The sequence below is a fragment of the Osmerus mordax genome, chromosome 16, assembly GCF_038355195.1.
Source record: "Osmerus mordax isolate fOsmMor3 chromosome 16, fOsmMor3.pri, whole genome shotgun sequence".
Lineage (NCBI taxonomy): Eukaryota > Metazoa > Chordata > Actinopteri > Osmeriformes > Osmeridae > Osmerus > Osmerus mordax.
This window is the reverse complement of record NC_090065.1, coordinates 14,528,700-14,548,201: the sequence shown is the minus strand read 5'-3', so window position 1 is coordinate 14,548,201 and position 19,502 is coordinate 14,528,700. Positions and strand designations below refer to the sequence as shown.

The following is a 19,502-nucleotide window of genomic DNA, read 5'->3' as shown; positions in this document are numbered from 1 at the left end:
ACTCTCGCCTTTGGAAAAAGTACGAGAGCCACAGTGACTTGGCAGTATTCTCTGGTTAATACATCACCCTGTCACTTCAAAACACGTGCCGCTCTCCAACACCACAGGAGCAAAGATCTCACCCAGACATCTCCTGACACAACCGGCCCCCCCTCATGTTTGGATGACGTCTGCGTAAAAAACAAAACGTAAACAAATAAAAAACCTGCAGTGCTTGCGCCCGACTGCTTAGACGTGTCAAGTGCCGGGTCGGCGGGCACAGCAGGGTGAATGATGAACTGTCCGAGGCCTGGAGAAGGTGCCGTTCCTCAGCCTGTCAAATAGAGTTCAGGAGCACCTAGGTTCCATAGAGAACCTCCACACTCTAGGCTTTGTCTATCAAATGGGGATCTCGCTGAGACAGTGTCTGCTGTGCTTAGGATGTTACTGAGGGAATTAGCGTGCTTCTCAGGTCCTCATGGTCTCTGTGTGTGTGTGTGTGTGTCTCCCTGGCAGGCTGAACAAGATAACCAGCGTGGTTCCGGACGAGCCGGACCTGCTCAGACACGTGACCCAGCTGGACGTGAGGGACAACGGGCTGGAGGAGCTGGACGCCTCCCTGTTCCCCCGCCTGGAGGTGCTCCACTGTGAGAGGAACCGCATAGGCAGCCTCAAGGCCAAGGGCTGCCTGCTGAAAGGCCTCTACGCCTCACACAATGGTGGGTTGGAGATGAGGCTGAGGCTGGGGCGAGGGCTAGGGGCTGGGGCTGAGGTTATAGCTGGGGCTAGGGCTGGGGCTGAGAGTTGGGTCTGGGCTGGAAGGGGCTGATATTAAGCTGAAATTGTTTTGTTTTTTCTTGACAGATTTGCGAGAGTTGAATGTCAGTCCAGTGCCCTCTAACCTTACCTACATGGACATCTCCTGGTGAGGCTCGACTGAGATAAAGATTCAACAACTGACTCAAAACCATCTCAACTGTCAGATGAGCTTGTTTTTTTAACATGTCTGACATTCACTTCTTGTCTCTCAATCGTCCTGTCCCTCTCTCTATCTCTGTCTCTCTCTCTGTCTCTCTCTCTTTGTCTCTCTCTCCCTGCCTCCCTGTCTCTCCCTGTAGGAACTGTATGGAGGTTCTCCCTGACTGGTTGTGTGAGAGCAAGAAGCTGGAGGTTCTGGATGTGAGCCATAACCTCATCACACAACTCCCAGCACGGTGAGCCTCTCTCTCTCTCTCTCTCTCTCTCTCTCTCTCTCTCTCTCTCTCTCTCTCTCTCTCTCTCTCTCTCTCTCTGTCTCTCTCTCTCTCTCTCTCTCTCTCTCTCTCTCTGTCTCTCTGTCTCTCTCTCTCTCTCTCTCTGTCTCTCTCTCTCTCACATGGTGTGTCCTAAGAGTATTGTGTGTAATGGCTGTAGATGAAATGGTGACCGTCAGAGTGCCCTTTGGGTAAGTAGGCAGGCATATATCTCCCCAGAGCAGCATCAATCACCCAGATAGGATGTCCTTATCCTGGCAGGCCTCTCCCTCCCCTCCTCTCTGTTTAGATCCCCCACTCAGAAGGTCACTTCTCTCTGTCTGTCTCTGTCCCTCTCTCTATCTCTCTCTCTCTCGCTCTTTCTCAGACTCTATGGTCTATTCTCTTGTCTGAGTCTCCACTTTCCATCTCTATATTCTCTCTCTCTCTCTACCTTTCTTTCTCCCTCTCCCTCCCCCCTCTCTTTCTCCCCCACACTCTCTATTTCGGTCTATGCGTCTGTGTGTCCCCCCCCCCCACGTTCTCTCTTTTCCTCTCATTCTCTCTGTCCCTCTTTGAAGCTCCTGTTCAGTCTCCATCGTGCCGTCTGTCCATCCACCTGTCTCCGCCTCGTTCCCCTAGACTCCCCCTTCCTCCTCTCATCTATTTTGGACCCAGGAAGTGTCATCATGATGAATTTCAGCCGAGGGCCCAGCCAGAGGCGATGATATCTTCCCATCTCCCTCCTCCTCCTCCTCCTCCCTCCATCCTCTCTTTCCCCCTTTTCTATTACAACCTCATTTTTGGTTTATCCACCGTACCCCCCCCCCCCACACACACACACACACACACACACATAAACGAGTATGCCCCTTCAGTCGAATTGAGACAGATTCACGGTTTCTACCATCGCTCCGTCAATGATCACTCCCAGAGAGAACAGACAGCTCACGCGTGTGTGTGTGTTGCCCCCTGGTGGTAGGCTGCTGTGCAGCAGCGGTCTGAGGAAGCTGAGCGCCGGACACAACCAGCTGCAGAAGCTGCCAGACAGGGTGGAGCGCCCCCTGCTGGAGGTGCTGGACGTGCAGCACAATCAGCTCACAGAGCTTCCCGCCAACCTGTTCCTCAAATCTGACAGGTAACGACGGGTCCACCATCATCCGGCCAACTAGCATGGCTGGATACAGGAGAACTCTTTGGTGTACTGGGCAGGGGGTGGGGTGAACTGGGGGGAAATCCGACAGCAGTCTGAGAGGAATTAGCGGGATTGTAATAATGAACGAGATGTCTGTAAAAACACGGGCTTTCCGCGTTTTCTTATTTTCAGCTTGCGCTCCCTGAACGCCTCGGCCAATAAGCTGGAGCACCTGCCTCCCTCCAGCCTATCAGAGGAGAGCCGCAGCGTGCTGCAGGAGCTGTACCTCACCAACAACAGGCTGACAGACAAGTGCGTGCCCCTGCTGACAGGACACGCACACCTGCGAGTGCTGCACATGGCCTACAACCACCTCCAGACCTTTCCAGCCAGGTGAGGAGGCGGCCGCTCGCGCGCACACACACACACACACACACGTGCCACGCTTGAGTACACACACACACATTGAACTGGAAGAGCAGACATTTTAAGCCCCCTCACCTCCCTGTTGCACGCACACAAACGCAACACAAACTTCATTCATCCGGTAAAACAGGCTGACATCAACCGAATCGCCACTTTTCAGACACACACACACACACACACACACGCTTACACACACACATTGAGTCCCTCTCCTGTTTCCCCTCAGTAAAATGGCCAAGCTGGAGCAGCTGGAGGAGGTGGACCTGAGTGGGAACCTGCTGAAGACGGTGCCCACTACGATCATGAACTGCAGACGCATGCACACCCTCATAGCCCACTCCAACACCATCGAGGTGTTCCCCGAGGTTCTGCAGCTGCAGGAGATGAAGGTAGGCCGGGCGGCCGGGCGGGCGGGCGGGCGGGGGGGCGGGGAGACGCCGGGGGTCACGTGAGAGTGTGTGTGTGTGCGTGTGTCTGCATATTTGGGTAGATCTATGTGTCAGTGTGGGGGATGGGGGTGTCTATGGGGGGCCGTGACTTCGATTATGGATAGCAAGCGAATTGCTTATGCACGCGTACATTTATTCTGTAAACCTTACACACTTATCTATGTATATCAACGCACACACATCAACATGTAAGAGCACCCATACAAAACGGGAAGAAAGTATACACAGGCGTTTCGAATGTGTATACAGACGTAAGTGAAACCACTTGCACATGAAGTATATCGAACCCATGTATTTTTGTTGTTGTTGCAATCTTTGGAAACAGATTCGGTAAGGAATGTATGTGTTCCACAATATATATATGAAGCTTCTTCTGGGTGTACATGTATGAGCCAGATGATGATTCAAATGAGTGTGTGTTCAAGTTTACATATGAACCTGCGTAGGTTTCCACAGGATCTACGCATGAGCAATTCACTTGAGTTCACTTGTAGTTACACAGGTGCAAAATGTAATTAGGTGTAATTATACACACGGCCCTGTGCGTGTGCGTGTGTGTGTGTGCATGTGTGTGTATGCGTGCGTGTGTGTGCATGTGTGTGTATGCATGTGTGTGTGTGTGTGTGCATGTGTGCATGTGCGTGTGTGTGTGTGGGTTAACCCCCTTCCTCCCTTGCCCAGTGTGTGGACCTGAGCTGTAACGAGCTGAGTGAGATCCTCCTGCCGGAACACCTCCCCCCCAAGCTGCAGGAGCTGGACCTGACAGGAAACCCCCGCCTCAGCCTGGACCACCACACCCTGGAGCAGCTCAAGTACGCCTTCCTGTCGCCCCCTGGTGGCCCAACATACAGACTGCATCCCACTCAATTTCACAAAAAGAATTTTTTTTACTTGTTATTGGAATCGTCACTTACATTGGCTTTCCCTATTTATGGTTGTAGGTGTAATGTGTGTAGGTGTAATGTGTGTGTGGGGGTAATGTGTGTGGGGGTAATGTGTGTGGGGGTTTGTGTGTTTAACAATCCCTGACTGTTTCCTTCCAGTAACATCCGCTGTTTCCGTATCGACCCGCCTCCGCCTTTCTCGGCCAATGAAGTATCTGGTGGGCCGGCAGTGTGGAGCCATGGTTACACGGAGGCCTCGGGCGTCAAGAACAAGTAAGAGTAGCATGTGATGAGCATGCGATGGATATGTGATGGACACGAATGAGAAACCCCCTATGTAGGTCATGGTGTTACCATGGTCACTGGTGTGTATACTGTAGATCCTGGGGTTGAAGGTACATTGGTATGAATGAAGTGTGAAATTAGGGCGAAAGGAGGATAGAAATAGAGAATGAGTGAACGAGTCTACTTCAACTTCCTTCAGCAAGACTGATGTGTGTGTGTGTGTGTGTGTGTGTGTGTGTGCGCGCTCCTCAGACTGTGTGTGGCGGCGCTGTCGGTGAGCAGTTTCTGCGGCAGCCGCGAGGCGCTCTATGGGGTGTTTGACGGCGACAGGAACGTCGAGGTGCCCTACCTGCTGCAGTGCACCATGGGAGACGTGTTGGCCGAGGAGCTGCACAAGACCAAGAGCGAGGAGGACTACATGACCAACACCTTCCTCGTCATGCAGAGGTATGACTCCTCCTCCTCCTCCTCAGGACTTGACCTTCAGCCTCAGTTCATCACAACCAAACTCACACACGTGAACCTTCATGTCACCTGGCAGGAGAGCCAAGAAAACATTTGAGTAAATATGCACGCATGCCAAGATGTCTGCTGGACATTTAGAGTTAGGGTTAGCAACTCTACATTTGGTTCGTCTTCTCACCGCCTTGAGTGAATGTTCGGGTTCAAACCATGATGCCAAAGCAGTCCATATGTGTCGAACGTTTTTCGACGCATATCAGAGAACCACATTTTCAGTAATCATCAAACGACTACCGCTGTGATGCAAAGGAACACGTCTGCGTGCACAGACGGTGTGACGACCACAAAAACGAAACGTAAACGATTTCCCCCTCTCTCTCTCCCCCCCCCATCTCCCACGTTCTCTCTCTCTACCCTCCCCCCCCCACGCCCCCCTCCACGCCCACAGGAAGCTAGGCACGGCGGGCCAGAAGCTGGGCGGCTCGGCGGCGCTCTGCCACATCCGCCACGACCCCACCGACCCCGCCGGCTGCTTCACCCTGACGGCCGCCAGCGTGGGCAAGTGCCAGGCCGTGCTGTGCCGCGACGGCAAGCCCCTGTCCCTGTCCCTGCCGCACAACGTGGGCCTGGAGGAGGAGTACCGGCGCGTCAGGCAGCACAACGCCATCATCACCGAGGTGGGAGGGGATGCACGCATGGAGGGGGGGGGGGGCGGGGGCAGTGAATGTGCCTGTAACCGTGTGTGTGCGTGCGTGCAATCACTTCTCACGTCTCCGCCGTCTCCCCTCCAGGACAACAAGGTGAACGGGGTGACCGACTCCACCCGGATCATGGGCTACTCCTTCCTCTACCCCGCCGTCGTCCCCCGGCCGTACGTCCACACCCTGCCCCTCTCCCCCCAGGACGAGTTCTTCATCCTGGGCAGCCGGGGCCTGTGGGACGCCCTGTCCCCCGGCGAGGCTGTGGAGGCGGTGCGCAACGTCCCCGACGGCCTGGCCGCCGCCAAGAAGCTGTGCTCGCTGGCGCAGGGCTACGGCTGCACGGACAGCCTGAGCGCAGTGGTGGTGCAGCTGAGTGTCAGCGAGGACTGCTGCTCCTGCTGCTGCGACGCCCCGCCGCCGCCCCAGCACCCCCACCACCACGGGGGCCCGCCTCCCAGCCCCGGCCTGGGAGTCTACCCGTCGGCTTCGGCCATGAAGGGGGCCGGCGGCCCGCTCGCCGTGCCGCCTCCGTCGTCGTGCAGCGAGATCAGCAGCGAGATCAGCACCAGCGAGATGAGCAGCGAGGTGGGTTCCACCGCCTCGTCCGACGAGCCCCCGCAGAGCTCCCTGGTGCTGCTGCACGAGCAGCCCCACCCCCAGCACCAGCAGCCGCACCCCCTCGGCCTGCACCCCCAGGCCCACTCTCTGGGCCTCCACACCGCCGCTCAGCCCTGCCCGTACCCGTACCCAGGCTCGGAGCCCTCCAGCCGGGCCTGCTGCGCCCTCCACCCGGCCTGCCTGGCCGGTTCTTTCCAGAGGCAGCTGTCCAGCGCCACGTTCTCCAGCGCCCTGTCTGACAACGGGCTGGACAGCGAGGACGAGGAGCCCATCGCCGGGGTGTTCTCCAACGGCAGCCGGGTGGAGGTGGAGGCCGACGTGCACTGCCTCAGGGCCGAGGCCTCTTCCTCCTCCTCCTCCTCGGCCGGCCCAGAGCCCCTCCTTCCCTCTCCTCCGGCCCCACCCTGCACCCCGGAGCCCTCGGAGGAAGGGGCGGAGCCGTGCCCGGGCGAGGCGGAGCAAGAGGAGGGCGGAGGGGGGGGCGGGGCGGGGAAGAGAAGGGGCAACGGCTCGGTGGCCCCCCAGGAGAGGAGTCACAACCTCATCGAGATTGCGGCCGACGCTCCCTCCAGGAAGGGGGGCGGCTACTTCAACGCCCCCGCCCAGCCCGACCCGGACGACCAGTTCATCATCCCACCGGAGCTGGAGGAGGAGGTCAAGGAGATCATGAAACAGCATCAGCAGAAGCAGCAGAAACCGCCCGGCAACACAGAGCAGCCAGCAGACTACTACGACACCCCCCTCTGAACAGACCCCCCCCCCCCCCCCCCCCGCACTGTCACGCCACCACGACACCCCCTTAGCCTTTAACAAGAGGTTTTCCTGCAATATAGCAGTCTGTAGACGAGCGCGCACACACAGTCTCCTCCATTCGACGGTCTGCAGGCTCCATGCTCTCAGACCTTCTGTGTGACCGCATCACTGGAGTACAACACACTGTAACTCGCCCCACCCCCATTTCTTACCAGTAACCAATAGAAAAATCTAACGCAAATGAGCCCTTTAAGACAAGCACGCCCATTGGAAGAAGTACCTTTTGGATGGGAGCTTGCCTCGTCCTACAGTAGTGCTGTACCACTCACTGACTGTCCAACGGACGTTGTTTTCCATTAGACCAGCAGAGTATGTAATCTACACTAGCCTCTGCCATGGGTTTATCCTGCCACAGCACACCGTTGATTCAGATAATATGATTCCATTGTTTATTTTATTTTTTATTTTTTTACTGACCATATCTTTTAATGTGAAGGAAGTTGCTGTAAAATAACTTTTTTAAACCAACATGGAAACGCATAATCTTTTTTTTTTTTTTATTCTCTATGAACTGTCCGATGGTACACACCAATAATCGATACCACACCTAACTGTTGTAGATAGGGCACTTAAAAGATCATGTATGTCTTCAGTGAATCACGGCTCTTGGCCTGTAAAAAGGCATAGACATTTTTGTAGAAATTTGAACGACTAACTCCTAGGAGTTGCATACTCTTTATGGTGACTTAGTCACTTTTACTAATCTTCTCTGAGAGAAATGGTGATTTTTTTCCCCAATTACTGTAAATAAGAGAAATGTTGTACTGATGCTTTTAAATGAACTGTGTACCTGTCTGTCGGTGAACTGACTTGTTTGGGAGGGAGGGGTAATGGGTCATCATGGTTTGTTGGGATCTCACCTTTACTACAGTTCAGACACACACACACACACACACACACATACGCACACTCCTTATATATGATTCAAACAATTGAGAATGAGTACTTTTTAAATTTCAATTTGTTTCTGTTACTTGCTAACTAGTCAGCACTTTTTCTAACACATATTAATATAGTCCACACACACACGCGCACACACACACAATGTTCAGTTCCTCCTCCCTCCTTACAATTGTCACCGGCATGACTGTGTTAAGTTCAATAATGCAAACAAATCCTATATCCACATGGACAGCAAGCAACACAAATGTTCCTGTCTTTGGTATAATAAATCTGACATTTGTGAATATAAAACCTGTTGTTCTCGAATGTGTAGGTATATGTCAATGTATGGGCCACTAAACGAATCATTTTAGAAACACCAAAAATAGCACCCAGCAATGGTTTTAATCATGATCAATTTACTGTACATTTTACAAAAATGTATTTAGAATTCAGTCTTTATCATAAGACAGAGAAATTTCATACAGTTGCATGTTAACTGTATTGCCAGAAGGGGGCAATATTCATCTTAATCTGAAAATTCAGCTAGTGAAGACACAAAACACTGAACACTTCAGCATTATTTCACTTTATCTGTCAATTTCTTCTCCGTTCCCCCTTGGGGAGAGGCGTCACATAGCGGTCACCCCGCCTTCCGCACCACTGTTAACGTTAGACATGGCCAAGCTCGTGTCACAGGAGCGCTTCTGGTACTTTTTCTTCACGCAAACGACACTGACCACGGTGATGACCAGCATGACAGCCAGCACGGACAGAGAGGCGGCCAGAGCCGTGGTCATGGCATCCCCGGAAGAGCCCCTGGACTGACACCTGTCCCCCCAATACCACCAGTCACCACCAACTGCACACCTGGAGGGAGAGGGAGATGGTGGGGAGGGAAGGATGGAGGGGGGGGAGGGGAGGAGTGGAGGAAGATCACGAGGGGTGGGGTGGTGGTGGGGGGGGGGGGTGGTGTTTAAAGACTCGGTGCACGTTTACACAGAGAGCGGGGGACTGGGTTCCTACTGAGGGAGTAATCACACATTGCACAGTGGGTGGGCAGAAATAGACCAAGAGTTAGATACAAAACACTCGTTCTGTTATCTGTCTGTGTGTGTGTGTGTGTGTGTGTGTGTGAGTGAGGCGGGGGTGGGGGCTTTCCCATGTGTTTACATTTGTGTGCGTTTGTGTACATGTGTGGGAGAGTGAAAACAGTAGATTAACAACGGGATGTCAGTACCTGCAAACTGCCTTCCCGGCGTCCACCACACAGATACCCTCGTTCTGACATTCAACATGGGTGCAGGGATTGGTGGGTGGTGGAACCACCGTGGTTGGGCGTGTGGTCACCGTGCTGACAGGAGGCGTCTCCGTGGTAACAGGTGGCACAGTGGAAGAGGGCAGAGGTTGGGTGTCTACGAGATTGGACACATCTGGATGGGGGAGATGAGAGGGGGGGGGGGTGGTAATCAAGGGAGCAGATGGAATCATGGTAAAGTATGTGGAGACAATGGATCAGGATTACACAGAGGACTACTGAGAAGAGGCTGGTCAATGCTGCAATCGCTGTCTTGTTGCTTTGAGTACAGTTCCCAGGAGTACATCTGATGAACACGGGCAGGGTATGCACCGAGGACGTGAATCCATTCGTCATGGCCGTGCAGCGAATGCACAGAGGAGCTCTTAATGCCTTTTCCCGTGACCTCTGATTTCAGTTTGTTTTTTGGCTTTCCTCACCCTCCATGGTGAGGAGGAAGATGGCATCTCCTCCCTTGATGAAGTCTCTGCTCTTGGCTCTGCCGTGGGTGAGGTAGACGGGGGTCCCGGCCCCAGGCCCCCGGTGGTACACGCTGCCATCCTCCTCCCTCACCTCCGTGCCCACCTTCCGGGGATCATCCCAGAAAAACATGCCCTCTAGTAATGGGCATAGAAACGGGAATTGAATTGTCTGATCAAACACAACAGTATAACATCATTACTAAGCCATAATAGTGCCTAAATGAGCAGTTCCTCCGAGTTCAGTAATGTGTCGTTGAATAACATATAACATATTGGTCAATCAAAGAGGATCCTATTCCCCCCCCCCCCCCCCCCTCCCCCCCCCCCCGACCTGGGGTCTTCTGCAGTGGGTCGGTGGTGACGCTCCGCTGGTTGGACATGCGCTTCTGGATGTGGGGGTTCTGATCCATCAGCATCATGGTCATCTGTTTCCATGGACACGGCCACGTCAGGCCCGTGTCCCCTGGCCGGGCCACCAGGTGTGCGTAAGCGGAGAGCTCGCCAAGGTAGCCCTCCTTCCCACTGGGATAAAGGCCCATCTGGAAGGTGTAGCCCTCCCTGGAGGTGAAGGGGGGGCTGTAGATGGCCGTGTTGTGAGGGGTGGTCTCCATCACCTTGGTGAAGTTGGTCACCCTCCACACGTGCTCGGGGCAGGCGGTCTCCGAGAGGTTGACGTCGTCCAGGGAGAGGCCGCCCGGGGTGGGGTCGCCGGCGACCTTGGTGCCCTCGAAGACCACGCGGAACTTCTTGGTCACGTTCAGACTGACGTGGTGAACCTGCCACAGCTCCTGTGGGGGGCCTGGGAGAGAGAGAGAGGGGGGTGAGGGAGAGAGAGAGAGAGAGGTCAATGGGATCAGGACGTGGGGGAAAATATCTAGATGCTACAAACTGGAAAGTGCTGATAAACTGCTTAACCCTCGTGCTGCCTTCGGGTCACATGACCCAAAGGTTCATAACGAACCATCGTTGTGTTTACCCAATTTTACCCAATACAAAAACAAATAAAAATAATTTTCTTTTTACCATTCCAATGTGGGGGGTCTGAGACAGCCCGACAGTTAAAAGAAAATGCTTCACTTTGTTTTTGTATGAGGTAAATTTGTCGCAATACGACGGTGGGTCACAATGACTGATGGGTCAGAATGACCCGAAGATAAAGGAGACAGAAGGGAACCAGACTGAAACTGGGGCAGTCTCCTTCGTACCTTGACCAAGAGGGCTAGGTATGTGACATACAGTAAAACACACTTGCAACCCCCCCGAGACCTCTGACAGAGCTGTGATCTGCTACTGTAGGAGGAGAGGTGGGCCACATTACCATTTATGGCCTGGATGAAACGGAGGACTCCATCGGGATTGGCTGGGTCGTACTCCCGGACCCAGATCTTCAGCTGGTAGTTGCCGCCCCCGCTGTTGTAGAAGAAGAACTGCAGACACTGGAAGCCTCTCTTGGGGTAGAGCAGTCTGGACTCCAGCAGAGCCCGGTCCCCTGGGTTAGCTGTACCCATGCTGAGGTGCATGAAATAGCCTGCGTCTGTGGACGGTGATGAACAGTATCAGCACTCCTATGTGCTTTGCAGAACAAAGTGTGCTAATCATGGTCTACAATCTCCATTTATGATGAAAGCCTTGTGGATATGGATCTAGCAGAGTAGTTAGGGCAAAGGCACTGTAGATAATGGTGTCTTGCGAGGTTTTTCAAAGGCACTGTAGATAATGGTGTCTTGGGAGGTTTTTCAGTCCAGACCGAAGGGGAGCTCACCGGAGCAGCGGCCAAGGTTGGAGTAGTCTGTGTCGGGTCCGCCTGCAGCCTGGGTCACCCTGGTCCAGTCAGCCTGATCCTCATTTCCCTGGATCATCCCACAGATGTTCTCCCTCTCAAAATCACACGAGTCCAGGAAGGTGGAGGAGCAGGCTGGATCAACGGTGCACACAGACAGGAAGGCACACACACACACACAAACAGCTCAACAGTTATACAGAGAAAACTTTGCCCTGCAGTAAGGCCTCTTTACGTGCGCATATGCTTTGATTCTGTCTCCAACTCTCAGTGAGGCTTTCTGTTATCTTTATGTACATCTCAGTCTCGTAAAAAGGATTTGTGGAAGCCAGTGCTTGGCGTTCATCAAAGCCATGGCTGCCGGGAGGTTCCGGAATGGTCCTTACTGCAATTGTAGAGGCGGTGGAGCTTGAGCAGGTCGCTGTCGCTGAACTCCATGCGCTGGCCGATGACCTCGCTAAAGGCCGGGATCTTGGTGACGATGGTGGGTTCTGTGCCGTTCCGGAAGGCAGTCTTGCTGTAGTGCATCATGGAGCCGTAGTCGTAAGGCACGCCCAGAGAGCTGGATGTGGTGTCGTTGTACGTGTTGAAGTTGTGCTCCTTGCCTGTGGAAGTCCATGGTCAGCTTGCTAGTGATTTTCAACGTGACCCAGCTTGTTGAATATGAACTGCAGCAATACTGTATTGTATAAATTAGCATTACATCAGTCTGTTGCCTTCCCTCTGCCCTTCAATAATTTCAGAGAATAAGCATATTATTCTGATGCTGCAGGCTGTTTTTGGTTTTGAAACATTTTTGCCTTGGCGATGAGACCCAGTACACAGCATAATATGTACAGCCTACTCCTGCTGGCATTGCTGCTAGTAGGCCTACATGCCAAAACAAGAAAGACCAGCAATGTGGGTGATATTGAAAATGAGTACATAGTATATCGGAACTATATTGTATTTGTCTGGAATTACATGGTGTATGAACAAACGCATAGCTACCTAGAGACCAGATAAATACGTCAGACAAGTCATTTGATGAGCAAGCAGAACTTCTGTAACAGCACCAGCAGAACTGGATGATTGCTTTTGCATTCTCAGCTACACTGCTTCTCAATCAAGTGGTGTACCCAGGAGAGGAAGTTTCTAAAGGGTTGAGAGAGAGAGTAAGCGGGAAATTACCCTCAGAAATGCGATCCCACATGATAGTGACGTAGTCGTCGCGGTCCGAACGTGACTGCTCATGCCAGAATCCCAGAGCGTGAAGGAACTCGTGTTCTATAGTGGCGATGCGGTCGCAATTCGTCCCAATGGATAACCTCTGCTTCCCCACACGCCTGTTCCCCACCGAAGAGAAACATCTAAGGATAAAACGAAAAGAACAGAAACGAACATCTTTACGACATCAAACAGAATCCTAGTTCTCCTTAATACGAGCCCTTCCTACTCCAGGGATTATTCTACACATTATTCTGTGCGTTTAGACACTCAAACACTTTTCAAAACACCTTTGGTCTAACACCATTAATTAGACAAACACCGTGAGAAACACAACGTCCTCATTAGGGCTTACCCGCCTCCTTTAAAAATTGAAATGTAGTTCTGCTCTCCCTCCCATGGTTTGAAGTCGATACAGGTTTTCATTCGGTACTGCTCAAAGGCCTTCAGAATCACTCCTTTTGCATTGATCTCTGCAAAGCAAAAATTATTTACAATAGCCTATATTCGTGTGATTATGTAGACTCTACTCTCATTTCGTATTTTGACACCTCGGAACAAAACATGTGAGGGCCTACAGCGCAAACACAGTTGCTGCTGTTAATGACTAACCGACTGTAACCCACTCCATTTAGATGGATGTAAAGATTAAAGCTCCAGTCACTGCAGCGCAGTCTACTGTAGTCCTACCCAAGTCGTCCTCCATGTAGTAAGGAACGGTCTTTGGCCATCTGTACTCGTCTCCTATGATGGAGTTGCGGCCTTGTCTCTGCAGAGGCAATATACATATAAGGCAATAAAAAAGTGCATATCCAGTACACTGAATAGCCTGCTACAATTCGGAATAGCCTACTTCTGCTCAACCGTTCACTATATGTTAATCGAAGGGCATTAATATTTAATAGATCTGCACAAGTGCCTGAGAAAGACACTGCGGATGAAAAAATGCATAATTTGTTTTGAAGGGAAACGGGAATATATATATTTTTTATACATTTACGGTATTTTTAATCACCTACCTCATCAAGAACAATATCTCCCTCCACCAAATCAAGGCCTGCAGCTGTGTAGAGATCAACTTACACTTTAAGTGAATTATTGAAAAACAGGGAACGAGACCAATCTACAATCATCATCACGAACCTTCATTGATGTCAAATATGTCTTCTCCACCGTCCACATCATAGTCTGTGGAGCAGCAATAATTACAATCTGACTGTTTTCGCATCGTATTGCATCTATGAACATCATATAACACATAAGTAATCATACTCAGTCTTAAACAAAATATTGAAAAACAAGAAAAGTCACTTACCTAATACTTTAGGTGTAGGCTTAACAAGAGAGGAAGTGAGTAACATCCACATTAACATTTGATGGTGACAAAGTTAACAATAATTGGTACTGTAAATACACACATCTTTATCTTGAAGTATCTCCATTTCTTCAATCTAACTGACAAGAAACAAATTGGTGAAGTAACATCTTACCAGACAAGATATATTTCCACATAACAGGCAGAACATGTGAAGGATAAACACACGTGTTCTTCTTCTTCTCATCCTTGTGTCCCTGTGTCCAGCACTTTGAAACACAGCCCTTGACCCACAACAGCTATTCATAAAAGTTTTTTTTTGGAACGGTTTACAGCTCAAATAGATCGAAGTACATGCAATTTCTGATAACGGGAGCTGTAAAGGATTGGACATGTGAATAAACCTAAGGACGATTGAACTGGGTGTTAATTATACAGACCTGCACTGATACAGGTGAGGACAACCACACACATCATTGCACAATCACAGTCAGACACACTTCAGGTACAGATACTGTCAATTGGGTTTTATTTAGAAAAACGAGAACGATACAAAATCATTAAGAAGTTTTGCCTCTCCCATCGTTATTGTAAATCGGATAGAGTGAAAGAGAGAGACCAATCAGGGCACATCTCGGCCGTTCTTAAGTAATAAGTGTTAATAACTACCAACGCAACAGGAGGTCACACAACAAGGTGTGAGAAACATCAAGCATAAGTTTCAACAAATCGTGTTTTTTGCATAACAATCAGAGCATGTACCACTGCACATGACCCCAAACACCCAATGGAACCCCCCCCCCCCTCCCCTCAAGTGTCTCCTATGGCAATACACACACCAGAGGGTTTACTGCCTCCTGTGACCTTTCTGGACTTAACCCTGTTCGGTTCATTCGTCTTTGATAGCCTGTCAATATTTGGTCAAGTCCTGGTCACAGGAGGAAGGTAACACTCTGATGTGCACCAATGTTGTGAGATTGATGACCTTTCTGGACATCCTAAGAGGAGAAGTCAGAGTAGTTACTGATCACTCACTTTCAAGGTCAGGTCTTTTCTCCAGATGTTGCGTTGGCAATAGGCCTGCTGGTGTTGTATGTGGTGTATGTTTTGCTTTGGCGACAACAGACTATCAGTAGCTTGTCAGGAAAATTACCCCAACTAACATAACGGAAGGACAATATTTGGAGATTCCTAAGAACACAGTTGGCTACCTAATGTTTGGGTTACTTCTGATCAATGTCCTTTAAATGTGCCTAAGTAGAGAGAAGTGAGAAGTTTGTGTGAATTTCTACTGCGTAGGTGAACTGAGACGGGTCAGTTAGATGTTTCAAGTACATTGATCTGTCTGGCTAGATGCATTCGACGACATCTAAAGGTCTTTTCAGCAGGGGTCCGTTCTACGGAGGGCAGTATATATAGCTCAAGGTCTCATGATCCAACCCAGGCTGGCCAGCACAGATTGCTGAATAGCACGGTAAAGATGACTCTCCTCATCCTCCGACACATTCTAGAAAAGAACACAATACATTTCAAACAGAGAGCATAAATCGGCAATCCATGGCCTCATTGTGTTCACCACCACCTACACAAGTACGATTTTGAATCATTGTTGGCTTTGTCAATAATCGACAATACACGACATGTATCCACTGTGTTTCCCTGAAAGATGAAAGATTGTCTCACCACATAGTTGTCATAGCTGAACCGGTGACGCAAGGCCAGGTGACCTATGAGGTTGTGGCTGTGGTATCTGGTATCCCCCCAGGCTGTTCTCACACAGATAGGACACACCTGTAAGAGAGGGGGGGGACTACTGAGGGAGACTACAGGTGACATCCGGTCTTCCTCGGATTTCATCTGTGACCCAAGCAGGACTCCAGTGTGTTGTGTCATTGTGGTTCAGTCAGTGTTGTTGTTGTGGCTCACTGCTAGCCTTACCCTGGGAGAGCTTTCTCCTCTATGGCAGCTCAAGCAGTGCTGGACAAGTGCCATGTCTGTCAGGGTCTGCAGGGGGCAGTATGGACAGGTGTACGCCCCCCCCTGCCCCAGAGGAATCACTTCTGGCCTGGATGTGGCCACACAGAACAAAGGTTAACATCGCAAACTTAAAGAATTTTAGATCCATATGGATTCTTGTTGAGTGTGAGTTTTTAGTTAGGTCGGGCAGGCAGTTCAGATCAAATCCCCAAACAAAAGTTTATAATATTTTCATAATAGTTCCAAGATGAGCACAGCCATCCCAGTGAATAATGACCAGACCATAACATTCAAGCAATACAATTTTAACAAGAAGCGCTTTTAAGAATCTTTCATAATTTAGGAAATTGATTTATACCAACTCAGAAAATAAAGTTTTGCGTAAGAATGACAATGCACCCAATGCTTGTAAATCAGAATTAGCAACAGATAACACCTCCACAGGCTTAAACTGGGACAAAAGTTAGGTCCAACCAATCAAACCAAACTGTCAGCTTAATGTAAACCCTGATCAGTGTAGTGATGTCATATCTGGGGACTCTGCTGATTGGTTATTGATATTCTGATGGACACAGCTTTATTCTATTTAGGGCTGAGGTCTGTGAGAGGGGCCTAATGAAGCTGAACTGATCCAGTCTCAGGTCGGGCCCCTGCACTCACCTCCACTGACCGTGGGGACGCAGTAACTCTGCCTGATTAGTCATTACGACACACAGCCAGATCCAAGGTCCCACCACCTCCACTTGATTCAGAGAGCTACAGGCTTTTGACCCTCCTCATGTGGAGCTGTGCACCCAACTGATACAATATAACTCACAAAACTGTCAATTCTATAACCTTAAAAACACTGTAATCCCCATCCTAAAACGATTCTCCTCGTCAAGGCCTTTAACCAACAAAACAAGCGACCGTTAATGTCAGTTAGGCTACTGTTTGTGTACAGGTCCATCGAGGAGCATCCTGGTGCGGTTGTAGTCTGTAGAGATTGGCTGAGCAGGTACTGCATGCTGTGTGTACTTGCCATGTCCTGTGCATGGGGTCTATGGTTCCAGCGCCGGTCTCCTGGGGTGTCGTGGGGGGCAGAGGAGCTGGGGGGGGAAGGGTGGCTGGCCGGGGTGTGCTATCAGAGATGCCGTACTCCTCCTGGTACTTCTTGCATTTTTTGTAGTGATTCCTCATCTTGCTGAGAAATTTCTGAGGAAGGTTTAGTGTCGCGTTAGGACAAAGACAAATTGCGTTGTGAGTGTCAAATTAAAATGTTGTTGTAATTATGTATGCAGTAGGCTTAAAAGGTTTATCCTTAAGTTGAACATGATCAGAATTCTGTTTGGCATGTTTCTTGCTTTCCGGTATCTGGTCAGCTTTTCAGTTTCACTATAAACAGCCTGCCAGCGGACTTGATAGGGGAATTCTAACCAAGAGAGAATTCCCGTAAATAGTTCCTCTAAAGAAAACCAGAAAAGAAGGAGGAAAACATCGCCCCCCTCAGGTTGTACAATAAAAAAGGTTTCAAAAAGGGAGGGTTCAACATACTGTAGGCTGGTCAGGATTTGATCAGAATGAGAACCACACACGCGTGAGTGTCGATAGCAGTTCCCACCTGTGATGTGTGGGGTGCAGACAGCCTCTCACCTGAGCACCACAGGACCTGCACCTCCCCTGTCTCTCCCTCATCTTCTGCATGATGTCCCCTGCTCTCTTCTCCGTCTCTGACACGGGGCCCCTACACATGGGACAGTGGGGCCCCCGGGCCCTCACAGCTGAGCGGAAACATTCACGACAGAATCTGGAATGGTCATCATGAGACACTTTAGACCCAGAACACACCCAGACCCAGAAAGCTTATCACTGGAAGGCACAATGTGCATAATCAACATTATGTATTGTAATCGTCATGGAATTTCACTATTTGGATGTTACATTCGGTAGAAGATACATGTCATGAAAATGAAAACGAAATGAAAAGAAGATGAAAATGTGTTTGTTGTGGAAATCCGTAACTTGAGCTGTTTGAACATTTGACTTCAGCACTTCCACAACTCCCTAGCCTATGTTTGGAGCACGGTACTCACACATGCTTGCAGCACTTGGTTCTAATGGGGGTTTTCAGGACTTCCTGGCATATTGGACAGTCAAAGTCCTCTTCCTCCTCCTCCACTCCGCCTGGCCAGCTGGCCAGAGGCGACCCCACAGCCCGTCCAGCCCTCTCTGGATCACACACACTGACCATGGGTTCTCGACGCAACAGACCTGGAGACAGATAACAGGAGGGTGGGGCGGGGCAGATGCTACTTTGTTAAGGCTCAGAACGAGGTCGAGTTCGGACTCAGATCCTATTCAATCGTGAGTATGTACACATATCAATATTGGATGGATGTCGATGGACACCAGTGGAAGGCTTGTATTCCCTGGGATTTTATGCCAGAGGATCAAGAATGAGTTATTAGCGAATTTCCTAGGATGATTTTGAGCTAGGTCTTAAATGTTGTGGCAGCTTGTGTGTGGTTGGCCTGCTGAACCAGGTATTTAGAATGTTTCTTCTAGTGATTTCCTCGAGTCATGCACAACACACATTACCTCTGTTCTCTGTGGCCTCTGTCTAAGAGTCGGCTCTATTACCGGAACGCCATGATAACGTAGAACGCTATAATGAGAATGCTTCAGAGATGTCCATAAGTCACATTTTATCTGAAATGACGACTCTGACTGAAGTAAAAACGTCATAGGTGCAGCTCCCATGCACCATTTCAAGCAACTTACTGTGTTTGTCATGTCAGACATATACTTCCTTTCTTCCTTATGTCACCTTGCCCTTGAGCAGGAAACACAACTGTGCAGAATTATTCATTTGATGGAAATGTTGTGTTATTCTCCATTGGTATACCACAAAAACCTGCAACCTCCTTTAACAACTTAAATACATGGGCTGTCATTCTTCCTCTGAAAACGTGTTAATATCCAAAAATGACTTACCACCTGTAAAAGGTTTCCAGTCGGTACAAAATCTCACTTGTGGTATTTCCGTCTGGTTCAACAGAGCTCAGCAGAGCAGTGAAGTCAACAAAGAAACCCACACCGAGACACTGACTAGCAGACTTGGTTTAAGGTTCATTTTCAGTTTCACTTTGAATGGAAATCACCAAAAGTTCTTGCAAAAATAACCCCAGCCCTTTAATGACACCCTTTCAACTTATTGTAGGCCAATACAGGTTGAGCTAAACAACCACCAGTTTGTCCTTATCAAATGGCTAGCGATCCCATTTCAGAAGTAGGCCTAAGTCATAAAGCCTTTCAAAAATGACAAAATACAGTTTCATTCTTTCAATATACTGTATTCCGATGTATTGTGATGTTAACTGACATCATCACCGACTTCATGTGTTCATCAAGTTTAGTTCTCATCCCCATTAGTGAGAGAGCATGCACGTATATGCTCCAGCTTCTGATTCCACATGGGCCAAAGGTGAGTGATCAACTTCTCATGCCACCAGAGCTCTCATTGCCAGTCATTCAATATTTATTCATTGGCCCCCGAGATGAAGAAACCATCCAGTTCTGGAGTCAATATTCATCAGAGAT

General features: G+C 49.9%; 3 protein-coding genes across 3 annotated transcripts in view; 1 reads left to right on the top strand and 2 right to left on the bottom strand.

Annotated features, from left to right (window-relative positions):
* Positions 1-8,156, top strand: part of phlpp1 (PH domain and leucine rich repeat protein phosphatase 1) — a 10,779-nt gene extending 2,623 nt beyond the window's left edge. Inside the window, exons 2-12 of the mRNA XM_067253122.1 lie at positions 496-698; positions 844-904; positions 1,098-1,193; positions 2,194-2,349; positions 2,539-2,739; positions 2,999-3,161; positions 3,903-4,033; positions 4,265-4,378; positions 4,643-4,837; positions 5,301-5,529; positions 5,644-8,156. Of these exons, the coding sequence (XP_067109223.1) occupies positions 496-698; positions 844-904; positions 1,098-1,193; positions 2,194-2,349; positions 2,539-2,739; positions 2,999-3,161; positions 3,903-4,033; positions 4,265-4,378; positions 4,643-4,837; positions 5,301-5,529; positions 5,644-6,918 (2,824 nt within the window). The 3' untranslated portion in view covers positions 6,919-8,156. The remainder of the gene's footprint in view (positions 1-495; positions 699-843; positions 905-1,097; positions 1,194-2,193; positions 2,350-2,538; positions 2,740-2,998; positions 3,162-3,902; positions 4,034-4,264; positions 4,379-4,642; positions 4,838-5,300; positions 5,530-5,643) is intronic.
* A 96-nt stretch (positions 8,157-8,252) lies between these two features.
* Positions 8,253-14,190, bottom strand: mep1bb (meprin A subunit beta b). Its single transcript, XM_067252955.1, has 14 exons — positions 14,122-14,190; positions 13,947-13,965; positions 13,775-13,819; positions 13,651-13,694; positions 13,322-13,400; positions 12,987-13,104; positions 12,596-12,774; positions 11,812-12,030; positions 11,408-11,560; positions 10,964-11,179; positions 9,977-10,444; positions 9,604-9,780; positions 9,107-9,299; positions 8,253-8,736 (listed from the first exon to the last, which is right to left on the bottom strand). The coding sequence occupies exons 1-14, from the start codon at positions 14,155-14,157 to the stop codon at positions 8,499-8,501; spliced, it is 2,184 nt and encodes a 727-aa protein (XP_067109056.1). The 5' UTR covers positions 14,158-14,190; the 3' UTR covers positions 8,253-8,498.
* A 578-nt stretch (positions 14,191-14,768) lies between these two features.
* On the bottom strand, positions 14,769-18,959 carry LOC136959452 (E3 ubiquitin-protein ligase RNF138-like). Its single transcript, XM_067253781.1, has 7 exons — positions 18,897-18,959; positions 17,996-18,173; positions 17,556-17,709; positions 16,945-17,117; positions 15,885-16,011; positions 15,630-15,737; positions 14,769-15,453 (listed from the first exon to the last, which is right to left on the bottom strand). The coding sequence occupies exons 2-7, from the start codon at positions 18,151-18,153 to the stop codon at positions 15,367-15,369; spliced, it is 807 nt and encodes a 268-aa protein (XP_067109882.1). The 5' UTR covers positions 18,154-18,173; positions 18,897-18,959; the 3' UTR covers positions 14,769-15,366.
* Positions 18,960-19,502: the final 543 nt, after the last annotated feature.